Source organism: Heteronotia binoei, chromosome 2, assembly GCF_032191835.1.
Source record: "Heteronotia binoei isolate CCM8104 ecotype False Entrance Well chromosome 2, APGP_CSIRO_Hbin_v1, whole genome shotgun sequence".
NCBI classification, from domain to species: Eukaryota; Metazoa; Chordata; class Lepidosauria; order Squamata; family Gekkonidae; genus Heteronotia; species Heteronotia binoei.
Window position 1 is genome coordinate 22309537 of NC_083224.1, and position 19405 is coordinate 22328941.

Below are 19405 nucleotides of genomic sequence, written 5' to 3' on the forward strand. Positions count from 1 at the left end.
ATAAAATATACCCGATAAAACAGTGTAAAAGATCCAAGAAACTGCAAACAAACAAACAAACCATAAAACAATTAGCCATCTATCCCTCCCGGAGAGACTCAATCCACCCTCAAGCAGGGCAGGATGCAGGGATGTTGCTGGCCTGGGGGCGCCCCCCTCCTCACACACACACCCCGCTGCCTGGCTGGTCCCGATCCCCCAGAGGCCGCCCGGGAAAGAGCCGCCCTGCAAACTTCCACTCCGCCAGGCAGGAGCCTCTGGACTACCCCAGGGCTGACAAAGGGAAATCCCGACAGAGAAGAACAATCATTGTTTGCAAAGGATTTAAACGCCCCCCAACACACCAGAGCCGAATTTGTGTCTTGCAAGACCGAAAGGACTTACTAGGGAGGGAACCTTCCCGGGCTCCACCAGCTAGCCTCTTCCCGGCTTTGGCCCGTCTGGAAACCAACCCCCACCGTCTCTCCTCCTTCCGCGGCCCCTACCCCTCGGCCTCTCTAGCAAACAGCTCCGCTCTTTTAACCCTTTCACGGCTTGTTGTTCATTCGCACAGACGAGTACGACTCTTTGCGACCCATGAACCAAGTCAAGCCAGGCCCTCCTGTCTTCCACCACCCTCCGAAGTCTGCTCAAATTCGTGTTAGTTACATCAGTAACTCTGTCCAGCCATCTCATCGTTTGCCATCCCCTCCTTTTGCCTTCTGTCTTTCCCAGCATCAGGGTCTTCTCCAGTGAGTGCTCCCTTCTCATTCGGTGGCCAAAGTATTGGAGCTTCAGCTTCAGCGTCTGACCTTCCAAGGAACAATCTGGGTTGATTTCCCTTAGGACTGACTGATTTAATCTTCTTACAGTTCAAGGGACTCTCAAGAGTCTTCTCCATAGGGTTGCCAAGTCCAATTCAAGAAATATCTGGGGACTTTGGGGATGGAGTCAGGAGACATTGGGGGGGTGGAGCCAGGAGCAAGGTTGTGACAAGCATAATTGAACTCCAAAGGGCCATCACATTTAAAGAGACTGCACATCTTTTTAAATGCCTTCATTCCGTAGGAAATAATGGATAGGGGCACCATCTTTAGGGACTCATAGAATTGGACCCCCTGGTACAATATTTTTGAAACTTGGGGGGGTATTTTGAGGAGAGGCACTGGATGCTATACTGAACATATGGTGCCTCTACCTCAAAAAACAGTCCCCCCAGAGCCCCAGATACCCGCGAATCAATTCTCCATTATTTCCTATGGGAATGAGTCTCCATAGGGAATAATAGAGTTGCCAGCAGACATTTCCTCCCCCTCTCCCTGCTTTCTGATTACCCTGAAGTGGGGGGAGGCTCTCCAAACAGGAGGATCCCCTGCCCCCACCTGGGGATTGGCAACCCTACTTCTCCAGCACCACAGCTCAAAAGCATCTATTCTTCTGCGTTCAGCCTTCCTTATGGTCCAGCTCTCACAGCCATACATTACTACGGGGAATACCATCGCTTTGACTATATGGACTTTTGCTGGCAGGGTGATGTCTCTCCTTTTTATTACACTGCCTAGGTTCGCCATATCTGTCCTCCCAAGGAGCAAACGTCTTTGGATTTCATGGCTACAGTCACCATCTGCCATGATGCAGTAGACCCACAAAAAAAGCTCCCTTCCCTCCCCATAAAGACCTCCCTCCTGCAGGATGGGGCTTCAGCCCAGCCGCAGTCAGCGAAGCCCTCTAATGTGGCTCAGTGGGGCTGCTCGGGAGTCACTCCGCACAGGGCTGCACCCAGCTGGATTGGCCCTGAGTCTTTTTCCCACGAAAAAGTGGCCCCCAGTCCCTTCCTTGCATGGTCTTGTAGTTCCTTCTGCAACCACCTAGTCATAAGGACAGGGAGACGCAGTGTTTGCAAGGGAGCCACAAAGCAGAGAAGGAAAGGGCTGCGGTGCTTCAAGGGAGGGCTCAAGTGGGGTTGCCAGATCTCCCAGAGTTATTTCCAACTGATCTCCAGGTGGCAGAAAATGGCTACTTGGCAGGGTGGACCCCATTAGACACAGTGGGAGGTCCCACTCCTGAACATATGAAGCTGCCTTATACAGTATACTGAATCAGACCCTCTGTCAGGGTCGGCTTTGCCACTAGGCAAACTAGGCAATTCCCTAGGGCACCAGCCTTCTGGGGTGCCAAATTGGGCATCCCCCCCCCCCACGTGACTCAGTGACCTGGGCTATCCAGGTCAAGGAGCAATTTCAAGTTTTGTGCTTTAAATTTTCCTCACAATTCATCTGTTTTTGAAAAATGGTTATCGGGGGAGGGGGCGCCAGAAGTTAGTCTTGCCTAGGGTGCCAGATTGTCTAGGGCCAGCCCTGCCCTCTGTCCATCAAAATCAGTAGTGTCCAGTATTGTCAGACCCCTGGTATTGTCTACTCAGACTGGCAGTGGCTCTCCAAGGTCTCAAGCTGAGGTTTTTCACGCCTATTTGCCTGGATCCTTTTTAGTTGGAGATGCTGGGGATTGAACCTGGGACCTTCTGCTTCCCAAGCAGATGCTCTGCCACTGAGCCACCATCCCTCAAACCCCTCCATCCCTCCAAATCTCCAGGTATTTCCCAACCAGGAGTTGGCAACCCTAGGCAGCTGGCTAGAGATGCACAAGCAAGAGGCGGGGGAGGGGTTAAAGCAAAGGGGAACTGGGTAAAAGTTGGATCAAGATTATTTAAAACCCCAATCTCATGAATTCATATGATTTTTACATTGAAACAAAATAAAACACAGGAGTGCAAAAATGATTTGTTACAAGGGAAGGATTTGACATCACTGTATTTGTTGGGCTGGGCCATTAGTGCCATCAAATGTAACAGAAGGTACCAGAGAAGAGATATAAACTTTATAAAGATGATTTCAGAAGCCAAATGGCAATAGCAGGCTTAACCGGATTAGGTGTGACGTGCAGAGGGCATGGAAATATCAGCATTCGTAATGAGACAGGACACCAAGGTCTCGATTTGGTACTGGAGGATTCAGTCCAGGAGAATGCAAAGAATAAATGGAAATAAACGAAGAAAGCACACACCCTACCACAATAGTTGTTAGCCTTTAAGGTGCTCTTTTCTCCTGCTATTAGAAACCACAACATTCAAAAACCAGTGGGGGAACATTTTCACCTTCCAGGACATTCAATTGCTGACCAAAGAGTAGCAGTTCTCTTACAAAGGAATTTCAATGGGAGATTAAAAGGACTTCTGAATTGCAACTGCTAATGAAACTCAAGGCAGTGCATCCTCCAGGACTTAATTGAAACCTAGGTTTCTTCTCTCATTACCAATGCCTGCTAATCTGCTATTGTCATTTGGCATCTGAAATCACTTCACTCTCCAAGATATAAGGACAGATGGATTCACATTCCAGCTGTATCTGAAGAAGCGAACAGTGATTCATGAAAGCTCATGCCCTGCCACAAATTTTGTAAGTCTTTAAGATACTGCTGGACCTTTGTTGCCTTCCACTAATAAAGAACACAAGCTGTGCTGTTAGGTCCCCCCCCCACATCCGTAAGAAACTGTAAGGGGGTCTCTCTCTCAGGCATTCCCTCCCGGCTTCCTTTTTCTCTCTCTCTGAAAAAATGTGCTTGCACACAAAAGTTTATACCTGGAATAAAATGTTGTTGGTCTGCTGCCACGGGTAGGCTTCCCAATTTCCAGGTCCCAGCGGCAGATCCCCTGGTTTTACAGGCTTCCCCCCCACCCCCAGCCAGCTAGCTGGCGGGGGAAGCCCCTCCCCCACAGCCACTATGTACCTGTAGATCTCTGGCAGATTTAGAAACCTGCAAACAGATCCGGTTTTAAAATTTGTGTAAAGTTAAGTAGAAAGTACTTCATGGGGAAGGGTAAGTAGCAGACCTCGCCCCTCCATTTGTTTTGCTTTCGTTTCAGAGCAAGTAAGTGTCTGTGTAAAAGAGAGCAGCATAGCCCCTGTACTTTTCATACCTGTGGAGGCACCAGAGACAGTTAAGTGTGTGTGTATGAAAGAGAGAGAAAGAGAAAGAAAGCACGCAGAGAAGTCTTTGTAGAGCCAGTAAGAGGGTGTGTGTCTCTGTGCTTGTTTTGCATTATTTTCAGAGTCTTTGTATAGGAACCTGTTTATGTATGGTTGGCAGTCCCCAGGTGGGCAAAACGGAAACCACAGCGTACGGATTAGTAACAACTTGAAAAAAACCACTGTGTGATTATACGTTGCAAACATATGCTTAACAAATTTCTTTTGTATGTATTATGAATGTATTTTCTTCACAAATCAAAGTTGTTTTCAAAATTCATAAATAAATCAAAATTATAGTCTTTTCCATAAATTTTACAAGCCGGTACTACAGTCCATTGTCTAATGAAAGTCCTTATGCTGAGAGACATAGACAGTACCACAATAATTATGGCTTCTTATTTGGGTAGCACCTGCCAGATTTGTGTCCATCCACCCACCCATTATCTTTGGGGCACTATATTCTAGGTACCTCCCACCATCTGATGAGAACTGCTATAATTCAGGCCAACTTCCATCGTCTGCTGAAACATCACAGGAGACGTTAGATTTTTTATGTTTTAGCGTAGGGTTGCCAGGTCTGACACAATAAATACCTTGGGACTTTGGGGGTGCAGCTGGGAACAAAGAGTGTGACAAGCAGGACTAGACTCCAAAGGGAGTTCTGGCAATCACATTTAAAGGGACCACACACATTTTAAATGTCTTCCCTCCATTTGGAAATAATAAAGGATAGGGGCACCTTCTTTTTGAAACCTTGGGGGGGGGGCGTGTTTTGAGGAGAGGCACTGGATGCAATGCTAAAAATTTGGTACCTCTACCTAAAAAAACAGCCCCCCCCCCCCGAGCCCCAGATCAATTCTCCATTATACCCTATGGCAATCAGTCTCCATAGAGAATAGAGTGCTCGGCAGACATCCCCCCCCGCCCCGTTTTCTGATAACCCTGAAGCGGGGAGAGGTCCTCCAAACTGGGAGATCCCCTGCTCCCACCTGGGGATTGGCAACCCTAGTTTTAATGCCATCTTTTTTGTTTAAATTGCTTGGTTTTATATCATTGGTTTTTATTTTATTTGGGCAAAAGCGGTAGCAGCAGCAGCAGCCCCAGCAAAGGGAGCGAGAGAGAGCCAGTTGCTCCTAAGGATCTAAGGCCTGCAGGGTACGGATCCAGCCTGCAGTCCCTGGGCTAGAATCTGGGATACTCAGGTTCAAATGCCTTTCTGTATGGAAACTGGATTGTCACTTCGGGCCCATTGCATTCATTCAAGCTGACCTGCCTCACAAGGCTATCGTGTGAATGGAAAGGAAAAGTGTAAAAATGTCACAATCCCCTTTGAATCCCTAATGGAGAGTACGATGGGGTATAGATAATCTTTATGCTCAATGTTTTTCAAGGTCATCTTATGTTTCTACTTAAAACAGGTGCCCCATGGGACAAATACTTTGACATGGTATGATGATTTCATCCATCCTCAAGATTCTGTTGCCTTTTTTGCTAGGCAGCCCACTTTTCTTTCTTCTTTTTCTGTCTGTTCCACCCAACCCCTGTCTTTTCCTTATTAACCATGACCAAGGAGACATGAGGACCAGGTAGTTTAACAACAGATTTATTATAAGTGCTCAAACAACAAGTGGGTAGTAAAGACTTTTAGTGAAACAGTAAAAGTCGGTGCAAAGAAATAAACAGCTCTAAAATGATAATCTATATGTCCCCTTCCTCTAATACCAAAACTCACCACCTCCTTAGGGTGAGGGATTTCTCTACAGCTGCAACCTACCCCAGACCAGCCTCAGCAGAGAGAACAATTTCCCTTTCCAGCCAAGCCTATTTATGTTTTCCCCTCAGGTCTCACCCCCTTTTAGGCTAGTTTTCCCTCAAAAATTCTGCCACCCAATCAGAGGGACATCAGGAATCGTGGGAAATGTACGCCCCTGTATCTACTCCTACACAGGCTTCTCCCTGCCCTTTAGACCACACTAGGCCTCAGATCATGACAGAAGATCAGGTCTCTACATGGGAATTAAGTGCAAGAAAAGGAGTGGGAGCAGTCTTGAATTTGGAGGAGAGTGGATTGGTGTGGATGAATCACACTGTGGAGGTGGGAGAAAAAGGCAGATTGAGGAGGTCTGGTCATTGACAGGTGGCTGATGAATCTGTGGAAGGTTCATGATTTTTTTGGTCGATTCAGCTACTGTTGAGTTCCTTGGAGAGATTATATTCTATCTGTACGATTTTCAGTGAACCTCTCTAAATGGGGAACAAACCCTGCTTCACAAGCAATAATGCTTCCAGGGTGGAGAAGATAAAAGTTGCTGATCAAGTGTAGTGAGGAAATGTATTTTCAGAGTGGGAAGAGAACTACTTATGCTGAGAAGCGGGGGAAGGGAGGTGAACAGGAGAAGTTTATCTAAGGCTGGAAGCATTCTGAAGGTAGATTATGCATTGTGAGTCAGTACAGTCAGGGAAATGGGACACTCACACTGCTCCTCACCTACAAATCAAAAGATGCTATGAATTGCAAGAAGGTGGGGGAGTAAAGATGCTGTATGGAGAGATAAGCTTTCTGAAGTTGGTATTAGTAAATTTTATCAGTTTTTTGGGTCCAAACTACACTGACCTGAAGACTTTGCTTCTAAAATTCTGTGTATTTTGGAACAACATAAATCTGTGAAAAGCTCTATTCCAGAATAAATGTCCATAAATCAAAAGTACATTCTCAGCTTACAGATACACACCTAATCAGCACACTCAATTGCTACAGCACAGACACTGACTCCAGATTGTGATGCAGTAATTCAAATAAAGAGATGTCAGTTATTGTAGACCACTAAATAAAGAAAATACTGTAAGGCTGATAATTCTTTAAGTATGTTTGTACACTGAGTAAAAAATAGTATTGTTAATTGGGTTTGCCTAAGTCCTTTCTAAAGTTTATATCTCTGGTACCTGGCATTATACTGTATGGCACACATGGCCCGGCCCAATGAAGTGATATTTCTGTCAGATTGTTGTAAAAAAAAAATGAGTTCAACACCCCTAGGCAAAGAAGTGACATAGTTTTTCCCCTGTGTGGGTTCTTAGATGTTGTTGAAGACAACCACACTGACTGAATCTCTTTCTATTCCAAAACTTTTTGCTCTATGTGGATACCCTGATGCCTTTGAAGATGGCTACTGTGGCTGAATCTCTTCCCACATTCTGAGCATTCAAAAGGCTTCTCCCCTGTGTGGGTTCGTTGATGCTGTTGAAGATTTCCACTCCTACTGAATCTCTTCCCACACTCTGAGCATTCAAAAGGCTTCTCTCCTGTGTGAGTTCGTAGATGACTTTGAACACTGCTACTATCCCCGAATCTCTTCCCACATTCTGAGCACTCAAAAGGCTTCTCCCCTGTGTGGGTTCTTTGATGCTGTTGAAGATTGTTACTCTGACTGAATCTCTTCCCACACTCTGAGCATTCAAAAGGCTTCTCTCCTGTGTGGGTTCGTAGATGACTTTGAAGATTGCCACTCTGACTGAATCTCTTCCCACACTTTGAGCATTGAAAAGGCTTTTCCCCAGTGTGGGTTCTTTGATGCTTTTGAAGATAGCCGCTGCAGCTGAAACTCTTCCCACACTCTGAGCATTTAAAAGGCTTCTCCCCCGTATGCATTCTTTGATGCTGTTGAAGATAGCAACTACGGCTGAATCTTTTCCCACACTCTGAGCATTCAAAAGGCTTATCCCCTGTGTGGGTTCGTAGATGACTTTGAAGATCACCACTCCAACTGAATCTCTTCCCACACTCAGAACACTCAAAAGGCTTCTCCCCTGTGTGGGTTCTTAAATGACTTTGAAGACTACGACTTTCATTGAATCTCTTCCCACACTCTGAACATTCAAAAGGCTTTTCCCCTGTGTGGGTTCGTAGATGAATTTGAAGACTGCTACTGTCCCTGAATCTCTTCCCACACTCTGAGCATTCAAAAGGCTTCTCTCCTGTGTGTGTTCTTTTATGCTGTTGAAGATAGCCACTACGACTGAATCTCTTCCCACACTCTGAGCATTCAAAAGGCTTCTCTCCTGTGTGGGTTCTTAGATGACTTTGAAGACTGCTACTGTCCCTGAATTTCTTCCCACACTCTGAGCATTCAAAAGGCTTCTCCCCTGTGTGGGTTTGTAGATGACTTTGAAGATGGCCACTCTGACTGAATCTCTTCCCACACTCTGAACATTCAAAAGGCTTCTCCCCTGTGTGGGTTCGTAGATGACTTTGAAGACTTCTATTGTCATTGAATCTCTTCCCACACTCTGAGCATTCAAAAGGCTTTTCCCCTGTGTGGGTTCTTAGATGAGTTTGAAGACTGCCACTGACCCTGAATCTCTTCCCACACTCCGAACATTCAAAAGGTTTCTCTCCTATGTGAGTTCGTTGATGCTGCTGAAGACTGCTACTGTGACTGAATCTCTTTCCACACTCCGAGCATTCAAAAGGTTTCTCTCCTATGTGGGTTTTTTTATGTTGTCGAAGACTGCTACTATGACTGAATCTCTTCCCACACTCTAAACATTCAAAATGCTTGTCTTTTATGTGGGTTCGTAGATGACTTTGAAGATTGCCACTGTGACTGAATCTCTTTCCACACTCTGAGCATTCAAAAGGCTTCTCCCCTGTGTGGGCTCTTACATGAATTTGAAGATTGCCACTCTGACTGAATCTCTTCCCACACTCAGAGCATTCAAAAGGCTTCTGCCCTGTGTGGGTTCTTCGATGCTTTTGAAGACTGCTACTGTCAATGAATCTCTTCCCACACTCTGAGCATTCAAAAGGCTTCTCCCCTGTGTGTGTTCTTTGATGCTGTTTAAGAGCGCCGCTTTGACTGAATCTCTTCCCACACTCTGAACATTTAAAAGGCTTTTTCTCTGGGTGGGTTCTTTGATGCTGCTTAAGAAGGGAGCTATGTCCGAATTTCTTTCCACACTCGGAGCATTCAAAATGTTTCTCCACTGCGTGGATCCTTTGGTGCACAAGAAGTTGTGATTTGTATCTGAAGTACTTTCCACACCGAAAGCATTTACATGCCTTCATTGTACTGTGCTTTGAAAAATGTACATTATATTGGGTTTGATCTAAGAAGTTCATTCCACACTCCAAACACTTGAAAGTTTCCTCCAACATGTGAATTACTTCTTGGAAATCCCCCCCTTGGCATGGAACGGATTTATCCCTCTTCTTCATCCTGACTTTCTGCCTCTGAGACCTGCTTTTAATACTGATGTTTCTTCTCACATCTTCATTCTTGACTTCATCTGGCAATAAATGATCCAGTTCCTCATCCTCCTCATTCCTCTGATTATCTCCTGCTGGAATAAAGAGAGATCTATTAGAATCCATGCAAGGAGGTTGGATATGCTCCTGAAGTTTCATCCACACTCTAAATATTTCAGTGCCTTCCTCCTGTTGTACACGGAACGGTACAATAATATACACTTTGAAAGTACAGTAAGATTCCTGCATCAGAGACACTTGGTTGGGACTCTTACAATTTTTATGGCTCCCCACCTGTTTGACTTCTTTGTTGTGAAGCAAGGGCTGTTTTATGATGGAAGCTGTTTCTATACTCCAAGCAATTATACAATTGCTCTCCTAAAGGAATTAAGAGTCTGCAACATGACATTCATTCTCTGACTGCCACACTTTCATTTTCCTTTTCTCTGCAGCAAATTCTCTGGTTCACATGAAGGCCTTTCTTCCTTCTATTGTGGACTGACCTTTCTTCATGGACTGAGGTTTCTGGGAGGACTTCTCTTTGGCAAGGAATGGTCTTACTTCTCCTCTTACCTGCGTGGCTTCCCTCCTGCCTCTGTGGTCGACCCCCATCTCCAAAGTTTTCTTCAGCATCTTCATTCTTGACTGTTTCCAAAGAGAACTCGTGGAATTCTCCAGCTGTCTCCTCTACATCTGCTGCTGGAATAAGGAAATAATTTCAATCAGCACACATGAAAGAAGCCAAGCCACCAGTCAGACACTCCTCTTTCTTGGGTCTGCATTTTTTCTTATACAATCTTCTTTCCTACCGAACTGAGCCACTGCTTACACCTTATAGCCCTCTCGTAGAGCTGTTTTTATATTCTGTCCCATCCCTCCTCTTCCCAAACCTCCTGTAGTATTTTAAGGGGGAAGGTGGCAAAAAAATGATTCCTCCACTGCTCCCATTTGACGTGCCGTACAGCTGTTTTGGCTCTCTGTTCTTGACGATTAAATACAAGAAGTCATCATGAAATCTAGTCCTGCAACTGCACTGAGAGTTTCCTTCTAGTTGTGAAGACAGCCAGGAGGAGCTGGTTTCCAGTCTCCCCCAAATACACATTTTCTGTGGATCTAACCAGGATCTCACAAAGTGAAACCAGGGCCAGTCCGAGGGTTTCTGGTGCCCTAGGCTCCGGCCCCCCTCCACTGGAAACACAAACCTGGGAAGCCTGAGCAGGCATGGCAGGACGATGGGTGTGCTCACAGGCACTTGGAGCCTGACACTGCGGGATGAAGCATATGCTCGGAGGTGCACCACCGACCCTGCTTAGCCTTCTCAGGTCTTGGGAAAGCTGAAAGGGGTCAGCCCAGCTGTAGATGCAATCGGAAGCAGTCGCTGCATGCCACCTGCCACCGCTGCGCTCGCCCTCACCACCGTGAGGGCTAGAGGTCTAGGGCACCAAAAACCCTGGGTTCACTTGATGAGATCCTGGTTAGATCCACAGAAAATGTGTATTCGGGTCCCAGGAAGGCTGAGCGGGGTAAGCATGGCAGTGCCTCCACTGCCACCCAGCCGACCTTGGTGCCCCGTCCCTGTCACTACTGCCCCTAGAGAGGTGGAGGAGCAGCCGCAAAGGCGAGTGCAGCGAGGAAGGGGCACTGGGGGTAGTGGGGCATGCACAAGGAGGGTGCCCTCTCTGGCTGGCCCTGAGGCCAGCTAGCACCCTAGGTGTCCACCTACCTGGCATACTGGGACACACCAGCCCTGAGTGAACGCCGCGGCGCAGAGGGAGACCCCTATGGTTTTTGGAAGAGGTGATATTTGTTAGGGGAACAGGTAATGACCAATGAGAAAACCAGCCCTGCAGTGTAGGGCCACCTTTCTCTTGCTATTTCTGAGCCATTCTCTTGCTATTTCTGAGCCATTCTCTACAGCTTAGCTGGGCCCATGTCTAATGCGTAGCAGTTTCTGAATCATCCAGGCATTTCTGCCTTTCCTAGAAGCACTGAGTCAGCCTGTCTCTCCGGAATGGAGTGTTATCTTACTGTCAACAAGAAATAGCCAGAAAACTGGCTTATGGGGCCTCAAAGTCATTCACTTGTTACAGTAGAGTAAGTGCCTCTGGAAGCCCATCCTAGAGGAATATGCAATGATGAAAAGCCCAGATAAGGCCTCAGAAGAGTCTGTCCTGTTCCATCTTCCCAAAAGACCTGTAAGATGCAGGGAACACGCACCGAATGTGCAGATACACAATACATGCACAGCATGACCAGGGTGCTGTAATGGAAATGTGGGAAAGCTAGTTTGGCAAACCCTTGGAGCAGCACAGGGGTGTCACTGTTGTCAGCCCTCTTCCCTGGGGATGGAGGAGATGGTGCCAGCCAGCTTTGGAGAACCCCAAGGATCGGGGCACGCTGAGCAGACACGCATAACTGGCTTTTCTCTGTCTGCATGTTTTTGTGTGGCAGATGATTTTCTACCTCAAGGGAGTGAGAGGGACTTAGCCTTTGTGTAGGAATTGTTTGCTTGCCTCTTAAGGAGATGGGAGGTTGCTGCAGCACTTTCTCTGTCCTTTTATGGATCAACCAACTGTGCTTCAACTGAGAACTTGTCTCTCTGTTTACTGGGCTACTGAATCTCTTCAACAACACAGGATTCCACCCTCTTAGGTGAAGAATGATCCACCGCATGGCCACAGAGGTTGCTCTATGGTTTGGCTTAAGCTATTTACCCTTGGTTTGCAGTGTTAACTGGTGGGACTACTTGCTGCAGAACACCCCTGCAAGGTAGAACTGCTACTAAGGAAGCACTCAAACCCATCTCCAACGAATAAGAAGGCATCCATGTGAAGAATGAAGGAAAGGGCTGATGTGCCTTCAGCCTCATCTAGCTGGGCTGTTCTTAGGTAAATCCCAGCTTTCTCTGGAATAGCTAGTATTTAAGGCTAGTGTGGCCACTCAACAGCCACGTGAGCTCAGCCCCAGAAGGAGCTTCTGAGCCTCCAGATTCCAGGCCCGAGAAGGCCTCTCTCTCTCCTTACTCAGCATACTTGGAATTCCACCAAGCCAAGCGTTGCTTAGAAGTGAAGAGGAAAGGTCCCAGGGATATTCCTTGCCCATTCCATTGACATAACTGTAAAGGATACCCACTTGCTGACAGTTCATTTGGGAAGGAAATAGTCTCTTGAGGTCTTCCAGAAAACCTCTGCATCCAGTCTTCTGATGCAAGGCCTTGGTCTGTCTCCAGCGTCGGATCTCTTACATTCCTGCTTTCTGGGAGGGAAGGGAGGAGGCGATAGATCATTTTTATATGGGGAAGCAAAGAAATCCAAGAAAGAGGGAAGGACGGAAATGTGGTCTAGATCAGGGGTGTTAAACATGCGGCCCAGGGGCACAATCAGGCCCCCAGAGGGCTCTTATCAGGCCCCCAAGCAACTAGTTGTCATCTACTTCCTTCTCACCCTCTCTTGCTTCCTTCTGCATATCAGCTTGCTTTGCAAGGCTTGCTAAATTGCACAGGAGCTACAGAGAAAAACCTCTATTTTCTCCCTTGGCTGAGGCTTCTCCCTTGGGGAGGAAGGGGGAGAGGCAGAGCTTGCTTTGCTAGGCTCTCTCAATTGCACAGCAGAGCTACTGAGCCAAGCCTCTCTTCCTTCTATTGGCTGAGGCTCCCTCCCTCCTGGTCCCCTGGGGAGGGAGGGAAAGAGTCAGAGTTTCCTTTGCCCAGTTCCCTAGATCCCATGGAAAAATACAAGGAAAGTACCTTTAAGACTAATGAGTGCTAATGTTTTACGTTTTTTTAAATAAAAGTTTTTAATTGTGTTTGTCTGTGTCCTTTATAAAGTTTATATCTCTGCTACCTAATCTTAAATAGGTACACACATGGCCCAGCCCAATATGGCCTGGCCCAACAAGGTCTCATTTACGTCATATTCGGCCCTCATAGCAAATGTGTTCGATACCCATGGTCTAGATCAAAGCTTTACAAGGCTAACCACTCTAAGGGGGATGGATCTTTTCCAGGTTACAATCAGAGTGGATGGCCTCTTTACAAGGGATGTTGTAAAGGCTGACAACTGAGAAATCAGGATCTGGCTCCTTCCAGAGTCTTTCTGAGGGCCTCTCAGCCCTGCCTTGGCCTTGGGCCATGGCACCCTCTCTGGCTTGGTTGACAGCCATAACACTGGCCTCAGCTGCCCCTGGACCAATGGGGTGGCTTGTATTGCTCTACCTGGGCCATGCTGAACATCACTTTCATGCCCATCTCAACTTCTTAAAGCACGCAGTACTGGCCAATTAGCTGCACTGGCTTCACAAAGATATATTGCTGCTGATTCATGCATCATCCCAATGGCAGCAATTCACACCTTTAGCACCTATGAAAGATCCTTACCCAGAAAAGCCACACTCCCATAGTTCTCCAGCATGACTTCCCTGTAGAGCGCTTTTTGGCCCAGATCCAGCAGGCCCCACTCCGCCACAGTGAAATACACGGCCACCTCCTCAAAGGAAAATGGAGACTGAAAGAAAATGCAGATTCCATCATTAAAGATCATGTCAGACATAGACTTGACACTCCTGACAGGGGTGAGGGTGCAGGATGCAGAGCTCAATATGCATAAAGGCATTGCTGTTCAGAGCCTCTCTTCTTCAGACAGCAGGACCAAAAGCTCGTGGGCATTCGATGAAATTGCTGAGCAGACAGGTTAAAACGGATAAAAGGAAGTACTTCTTCACCCAAAGGGTGATTAACATGTGGAATTCACTGCCACAGGAGGTGGTGGCGGCCACAAGTATAGCCACCTTCAAGAGGGGTTTAGATAAAAATATGGAGCACAGGTCCATCAGTGGCTATTAGCCACAGTGTATGTGTGTATATAACATTTTTTGCCACTGTGTGACACAGAGTGTTGGACTTGATGGGCCGTTGGCCTGATCCAACATGGCTTCTCTTATGTTCTTATGTTCTAAGCTTCCTTGAGAAAGAAGCTAGGTCCCTAACTATCTTCCATTCGTCCCCCACACACACCTGGACCAGAGGTCGAGGAGGCATTTCCACTTCTCCACAAAGAAAAGGGTTCAGTAACGTCTCTTCACTGCCTGCAAGGGAGACAAAACGGGAAGGAAGAATTTTAACCTCCAATGCCTATTTTGTTTGCTTGTCTCAGTCTTGCTTACACATCCCAATTCCCAGGGCTGTGAAACCTTGTCTTCTTTATGCTCAAGAAAACTGGTAATAACTTTTAGTGAACTATGGGAGAGGTGGAACAGAAGCCCCAAGTATACATGAACATCAGAGGTTATGAATGCTGCCAATACTTGATTTTAGACTTCTGGGAGGCTTGAAGCCCTGTGAGCAAAAAATGGCTTCAGAATCCCTGCTAGATGAGACCAAAAGCCCAAGCATGACATTCTCCTGCCTCCTGAGCCAACTTATTTTTTATTTATTTATTTATTTTTCATATCCTGCCCTCCCCGCCAAGGCAGGCTCAGAGTGGCTAACAACATTTTCACATCAAACAATAAAAACAGTAAGCAAGCAATTACAATAGTAATCAGTTGTCGATTAAGCAGTTAAAACAATTTAAAACAGTTTAAAATTATTAAGACAATTTTAAAAACAATTTTTGGTGCTAAGGTTGGTACAATACATTCAGTGATATTGGGCATCTATATAGTTTAACTATATAGGCCAGTTGGAATAAAGTTGTTTTGCAGGCCTTGCACAACTGGGTAAGGTCCCACAAGGCCCTTACATCTTCTGGGAGTTGGTTCCGCCAGTGGGGGGCCGCAATTGAGAAGGCTCTTTTGCTGCTAGCCTTAAGTCTTGCCTCCCTCAGCCCGGGGATTGACAATAGATTCTGCGATCCAGATCTAGGTACCCTCTGGGGAACATGTGGGGAGAGACAGTCCCTAAGGTAGACAGGTCCTCAGCCATACAGGGCTTTAAAGGTAATAACCAGCACCTTGTAGCGAATCCGGAATACTATTGGCAGCCAGTGCAGTCTCCACAGCCCCGGCTGTATGTGCTCCCATATAGAGAAACCCAGTAGCAGCCTGGCTGCCGCATTCTGCACCAGCTGCAGTTTCCGGATCCGGGACATGGGCAGCCCCGTGTAGAGAGCATTGCAGTAGTCTAGTCTCGAGGTGACCGTTGCAGGTACCCATCCTGGAGTCCAGACTAGCAGGAGGAAAACAGGTGACCAGAAATCATGTGACAGGACACACAGCCATCGCATGCAGTCCTGAACCCATCTGATTTTAGCACATCAGCTAAAACTCTAGGGTGCTGCCAACATGTTTCCAGAGCATCTACTGATGCTCTGAATTCACATTCAGGTATTTGGCCGAGCAAGACATAAAAATGGCAAAGTGTCCACCCCTTCCTCCACCCTCATGGGAGGCCAGCCCTCCATCCTCATGAGAAGCCTGGCTTCCTTAATCCAGTGTCCTCTTTCTGAGTGTTGCCACCCAGATGCCCCTGAAAAGTATTTAAGCTGGGACACAGAGCCCAAATTACTGGCCTCTGGCAATGGGCTTTCCTAGATTTGCTGCCCCAGAATAGGATATGGGTGTGTGTGTGTGTGTGTGTGTGTGTGTGTGTGTAAAGTGCTGTCAAATCACACCCGGACTCATAGTTACTCAGTTCTCCAAGGCAAGAGACATTCAGAGGCAGCATACCTTTGCACAGCAACCCTGAATTTCTTTGGTGGTCTCCCAATCCAAAAACTAACCAGGGCTGACCAGTTCTTAGCTTCTGAGATCTGATGACTGGTTAGTCTGGGCCATGCTGGTCAGGGGAATGTGGAGGTTCCATTGATTCACTTTAGCTCATAGCTACACCCAGATTTGTCTCCCTTTTCTTTTTTGAGCCACCTCGAGTCTTTCTAATGGAAGGCAGGTGAGATATGCATATTTCCATGAATGTAAATACAAATGGAATTACCGTACTCTCCTTGAATTTGTATACTCCCCCTTAAAGTGGAGCAGCCATCATGACATCCTATGGTACTGTTTCCCAGAACTCCATTCTATGTAGCCTGGAGAAATATTTCCCTTTTCTCCTCATCTGAAACTTCTGCCAAACTCCTGCCCTCTGAGCGAGAAGCCACCTTACCATTTGACAGGGCCTCTCGGGCACGCTCCTGGGCCTGCGCCCTCTGACCCTCCTCTGACGGAACTCCTGCCTCAGATAACTTTTCTTCCACCTTCACAGATTCTCCCCACACCTGAAACAACAGCAAGGGAGAAGGGTAAGAGAAGGAATGGAACAGGGGGAGAAATGGATCTGGACTCATCCCAGACTCCTCATCCCTGACTTCAACACCATAGCTGCTATAACCACAGGGGCAAGAACCAGGCTTGGGTTTTCTTCCCAGCCTAGCGAATCATCTAGAGGTAAAAATATCTAAGAATTTATAGGAACAATACAGTGAAACATTATTTTCGTTTTATTTATTAGTTTAATTTATACCCCGCCCTCTCTGCTGAGGCAGGCTCAGGGCAGCTTACAAGAGCCAAACCGACACAGTTTACCATAAAGCAATCTGAAACAGTAAAAACACTATAAAGTGCTACGTGTGGAATGGCAAGATAAAAGCAGTTCATGATCTCCATATATAGATAGGATAAATAAGAGATGAAAGGAGGACAAAATCCTTTCAGGAAGAATCTTTTGAACAAGAAGGCAGAGTTTTAGAAAGTAAAGCTGCACTGAGAATTGGGAGAAACAAGAAATTAGGAGGCTGAGACTGGGGAGGGCAGCCAGGAAGGAGCTAGAAAAGATTCTTCTGTGTAAGGATTGCAAGCCACTGGTGACCAACGTCAAGTTAATTCAACCCACAGTATTCCCCATTACTATATGCGTGTTAGAGAAAGTTGGACAATGAAGAAAACTGACAGGAAGAAAGATCCAAGCGGGCAGCCGTGTTGGTCTGAAGCAGTTGAACAAAGCAGGAGTCAAGTATAACCTTTAAGACCAACCAGTTTTTATTTAGAACGTAAGCTTTCGTGTGCTCTTAAGCACACTTTATCAGACGAGGAATCTAGCACAGTAAGCAAAGCCATACATAGCTGAGCAGAGCCATACACAGCTGGTAGGCAGTGGCCATGTTGCATTCTGGGCCACTGCCTACCAGCTGTGTATGGCTCTGCTCAGCTATGTATGGTTTTGCTCACTGTGCTGGATTCCTCGTCTGATGAAATGTGCTTAAGAGCACACGAAAACTTACGTTCTAAATAAAAATTGGTTGGCCTTGAAGGTGAAACTTGACTCCTGCTTTGTTGACAGGAAGAAAATTGATTTTCTGTGTTGATGAAGGAGAGTTTACAGTTTCTACAGGACAGCCAAAAAGATAAATAAGTAGGTTCTAGAGATCAAATCAGGGAGCCCCATAGCAGAGAGCAGTAAGATGCAGTAAAGGTAAAAAGGTAAAGGTAGTCCCCTGTGAAAGCACCAGTCATTTTCGACTCTAAGGTAATGTTGCTTTCACAACGTTTTCACAGCAGACTTTTTATGGGGTGGTTTGCCATTGCCTTCCCCAGTCATCTACAGTTTCCCCCCAGCGAGCTGAGTACTCATTTTACCGAACTCAGAAGCAGTCCAAACTCTGCTCACGACCAGAGTTTGATTCCGGTGCAAGCTGAGTTCGGATAGCCGGCTCAAGGTTGACTCAGCCTTCCATCCTTCTGAGGCTGGTAAAATGAGTACCCAGCTTGCTGGGGGGGAATGTGTAGATGACTAGGGAAGGCAATGGCAAACCACCCCATAAAAAGTCTGCTAAGAAAATATCATGATGTGAAGTCACCCCATGAGTCGGTAACAACTCTGTGTTTGCACAGGGGACTACCTTTTTAAGAGGTCAAATCAAGCCTCAATCTCCCTGGAAGCTAAAATGACTCAAATGAGGCTATTGTATTTTGGTGACATTACGATAACACAGAAGCCACTGGAAAAGACAATAATGCTAAGAAAAGTTGAAGGCAGCAGGAAAAGAGGGAGACCAAAAATGCGACTCAGCCAAGGAAGCCACAGCCCTCAGTCCACAAGACCTGATCAACATAATTAACAAGAGGGCATTCACAGGGTTGCCATTCAGAAGTGACTTGATGACACTTAACAGACACACACAGAAATAGCTGTCAAGAAGCCTTAAGAGCAGCTCATGCTTGAAGGGAGTGACTGAAAGCCCCTCACCTGCTGTGCCTGCCTCTTCTCCTCTGCCTGACTCAGGAGGAAACCTTCAGCCAAGGCCACTGCCTGGGAACTGGTCTCCGGCCCACATCCTCTCACCCAGCCCTGCACTTCCTGGGGCAGGATGGCCAGGAACTGCTCCAGGATTACCAGGTCCACAATCTCCTTCTTGGTGTGCCTCTCAGGCTCCAGCCAGTCCTTACAAAGTCCATGGAGACGGCTGCAAACCTCACGGGGCCCATCAACCTTGTGGTAACAGAACTGCCGGAAGCATCGGCTACGTACATCTGCAGTCACAGTGTCCTGAACCAAGATCTCTGGCCCAGCTCTTTCCCAGAATTCAGCACCACTCCCTGCTTGGATGGGATGGGGATCTTTCTTTGATTTCTTGCCAGTTCCAGGGCCTTCAGTATCCTTCTCTTCCATCTCCTTCCCTTTTCTCTTGGGTTGCCTCACTCTGGAAAGACACTCATATTCATTTAGCTGTCAAAAGGGGAGGGAAAGATATCAGAAAGGTGGAAAGAAAATAAAATGGGGTTACATCACTGACCCTGGGGAAGAATCACCTAAAGATAACCGCAGTGGATCAGAAGGAACGTCCTTGTAGTTTGCTGACAAGGATTAAAGTCACTCTGCTATATTACACTTCAAGCTTTTAAAGATATGCCTGTTTGGTCTTTCAGGCAACAAGACCACCAGTATTTCCTTTTTAAAAAATCTGTTGTGGATGTCATGAGCTTGGCTTCTGATTCCTGGAGCTCAGTCTGCCTAGTGGGTACATCTCAAGGTAAACTGGAGCCCAGGACAAAGTGACTGGTGAGGGCTGAACCATTAGAGTCCACCACTCTAACTACTACACCAAGCTGGTGTGCCTGAGGAGGTCAGCAAGTTACCCACTCTCCTTGGGTTTCCACAAACTAAGCAAGGCTTACTTATTCAAGAGGGCTTTTCTACCAAAGCAATAGGGTAGCATGGTAC

General features: G+C 46.7%; 1 protein-coding gene across 1 annotated transcript; it reads right to left on the reverse strand.

Moving 5' to 3' along the window:
• Window positions 1–7122: 7122 nt before the first annotated feature.
• Window positions 7123–14326, reverse strand: LOC132567254 (oocyte zinc finger protein XlCOF6-like). Its single transcript, XM_060232942.1, has 3 exons — window positions 14264–14326; window positions 13628–13754; window positions 7123–9347 (listed from the first exon to the last, which is right to left on the reverse strand). Exons 1-3 carry the CDS (start codon window positions 14285–14287, stop codon window positions 7123–7125), a joined length of 2376 nt encoding a protein of 791 aa, XP_060088925.1. The 5' UTR covers window positions 14288–14326.
• Between the last annotated feature and the right edge of the window lie 5079 nt (window positions 14327–19405).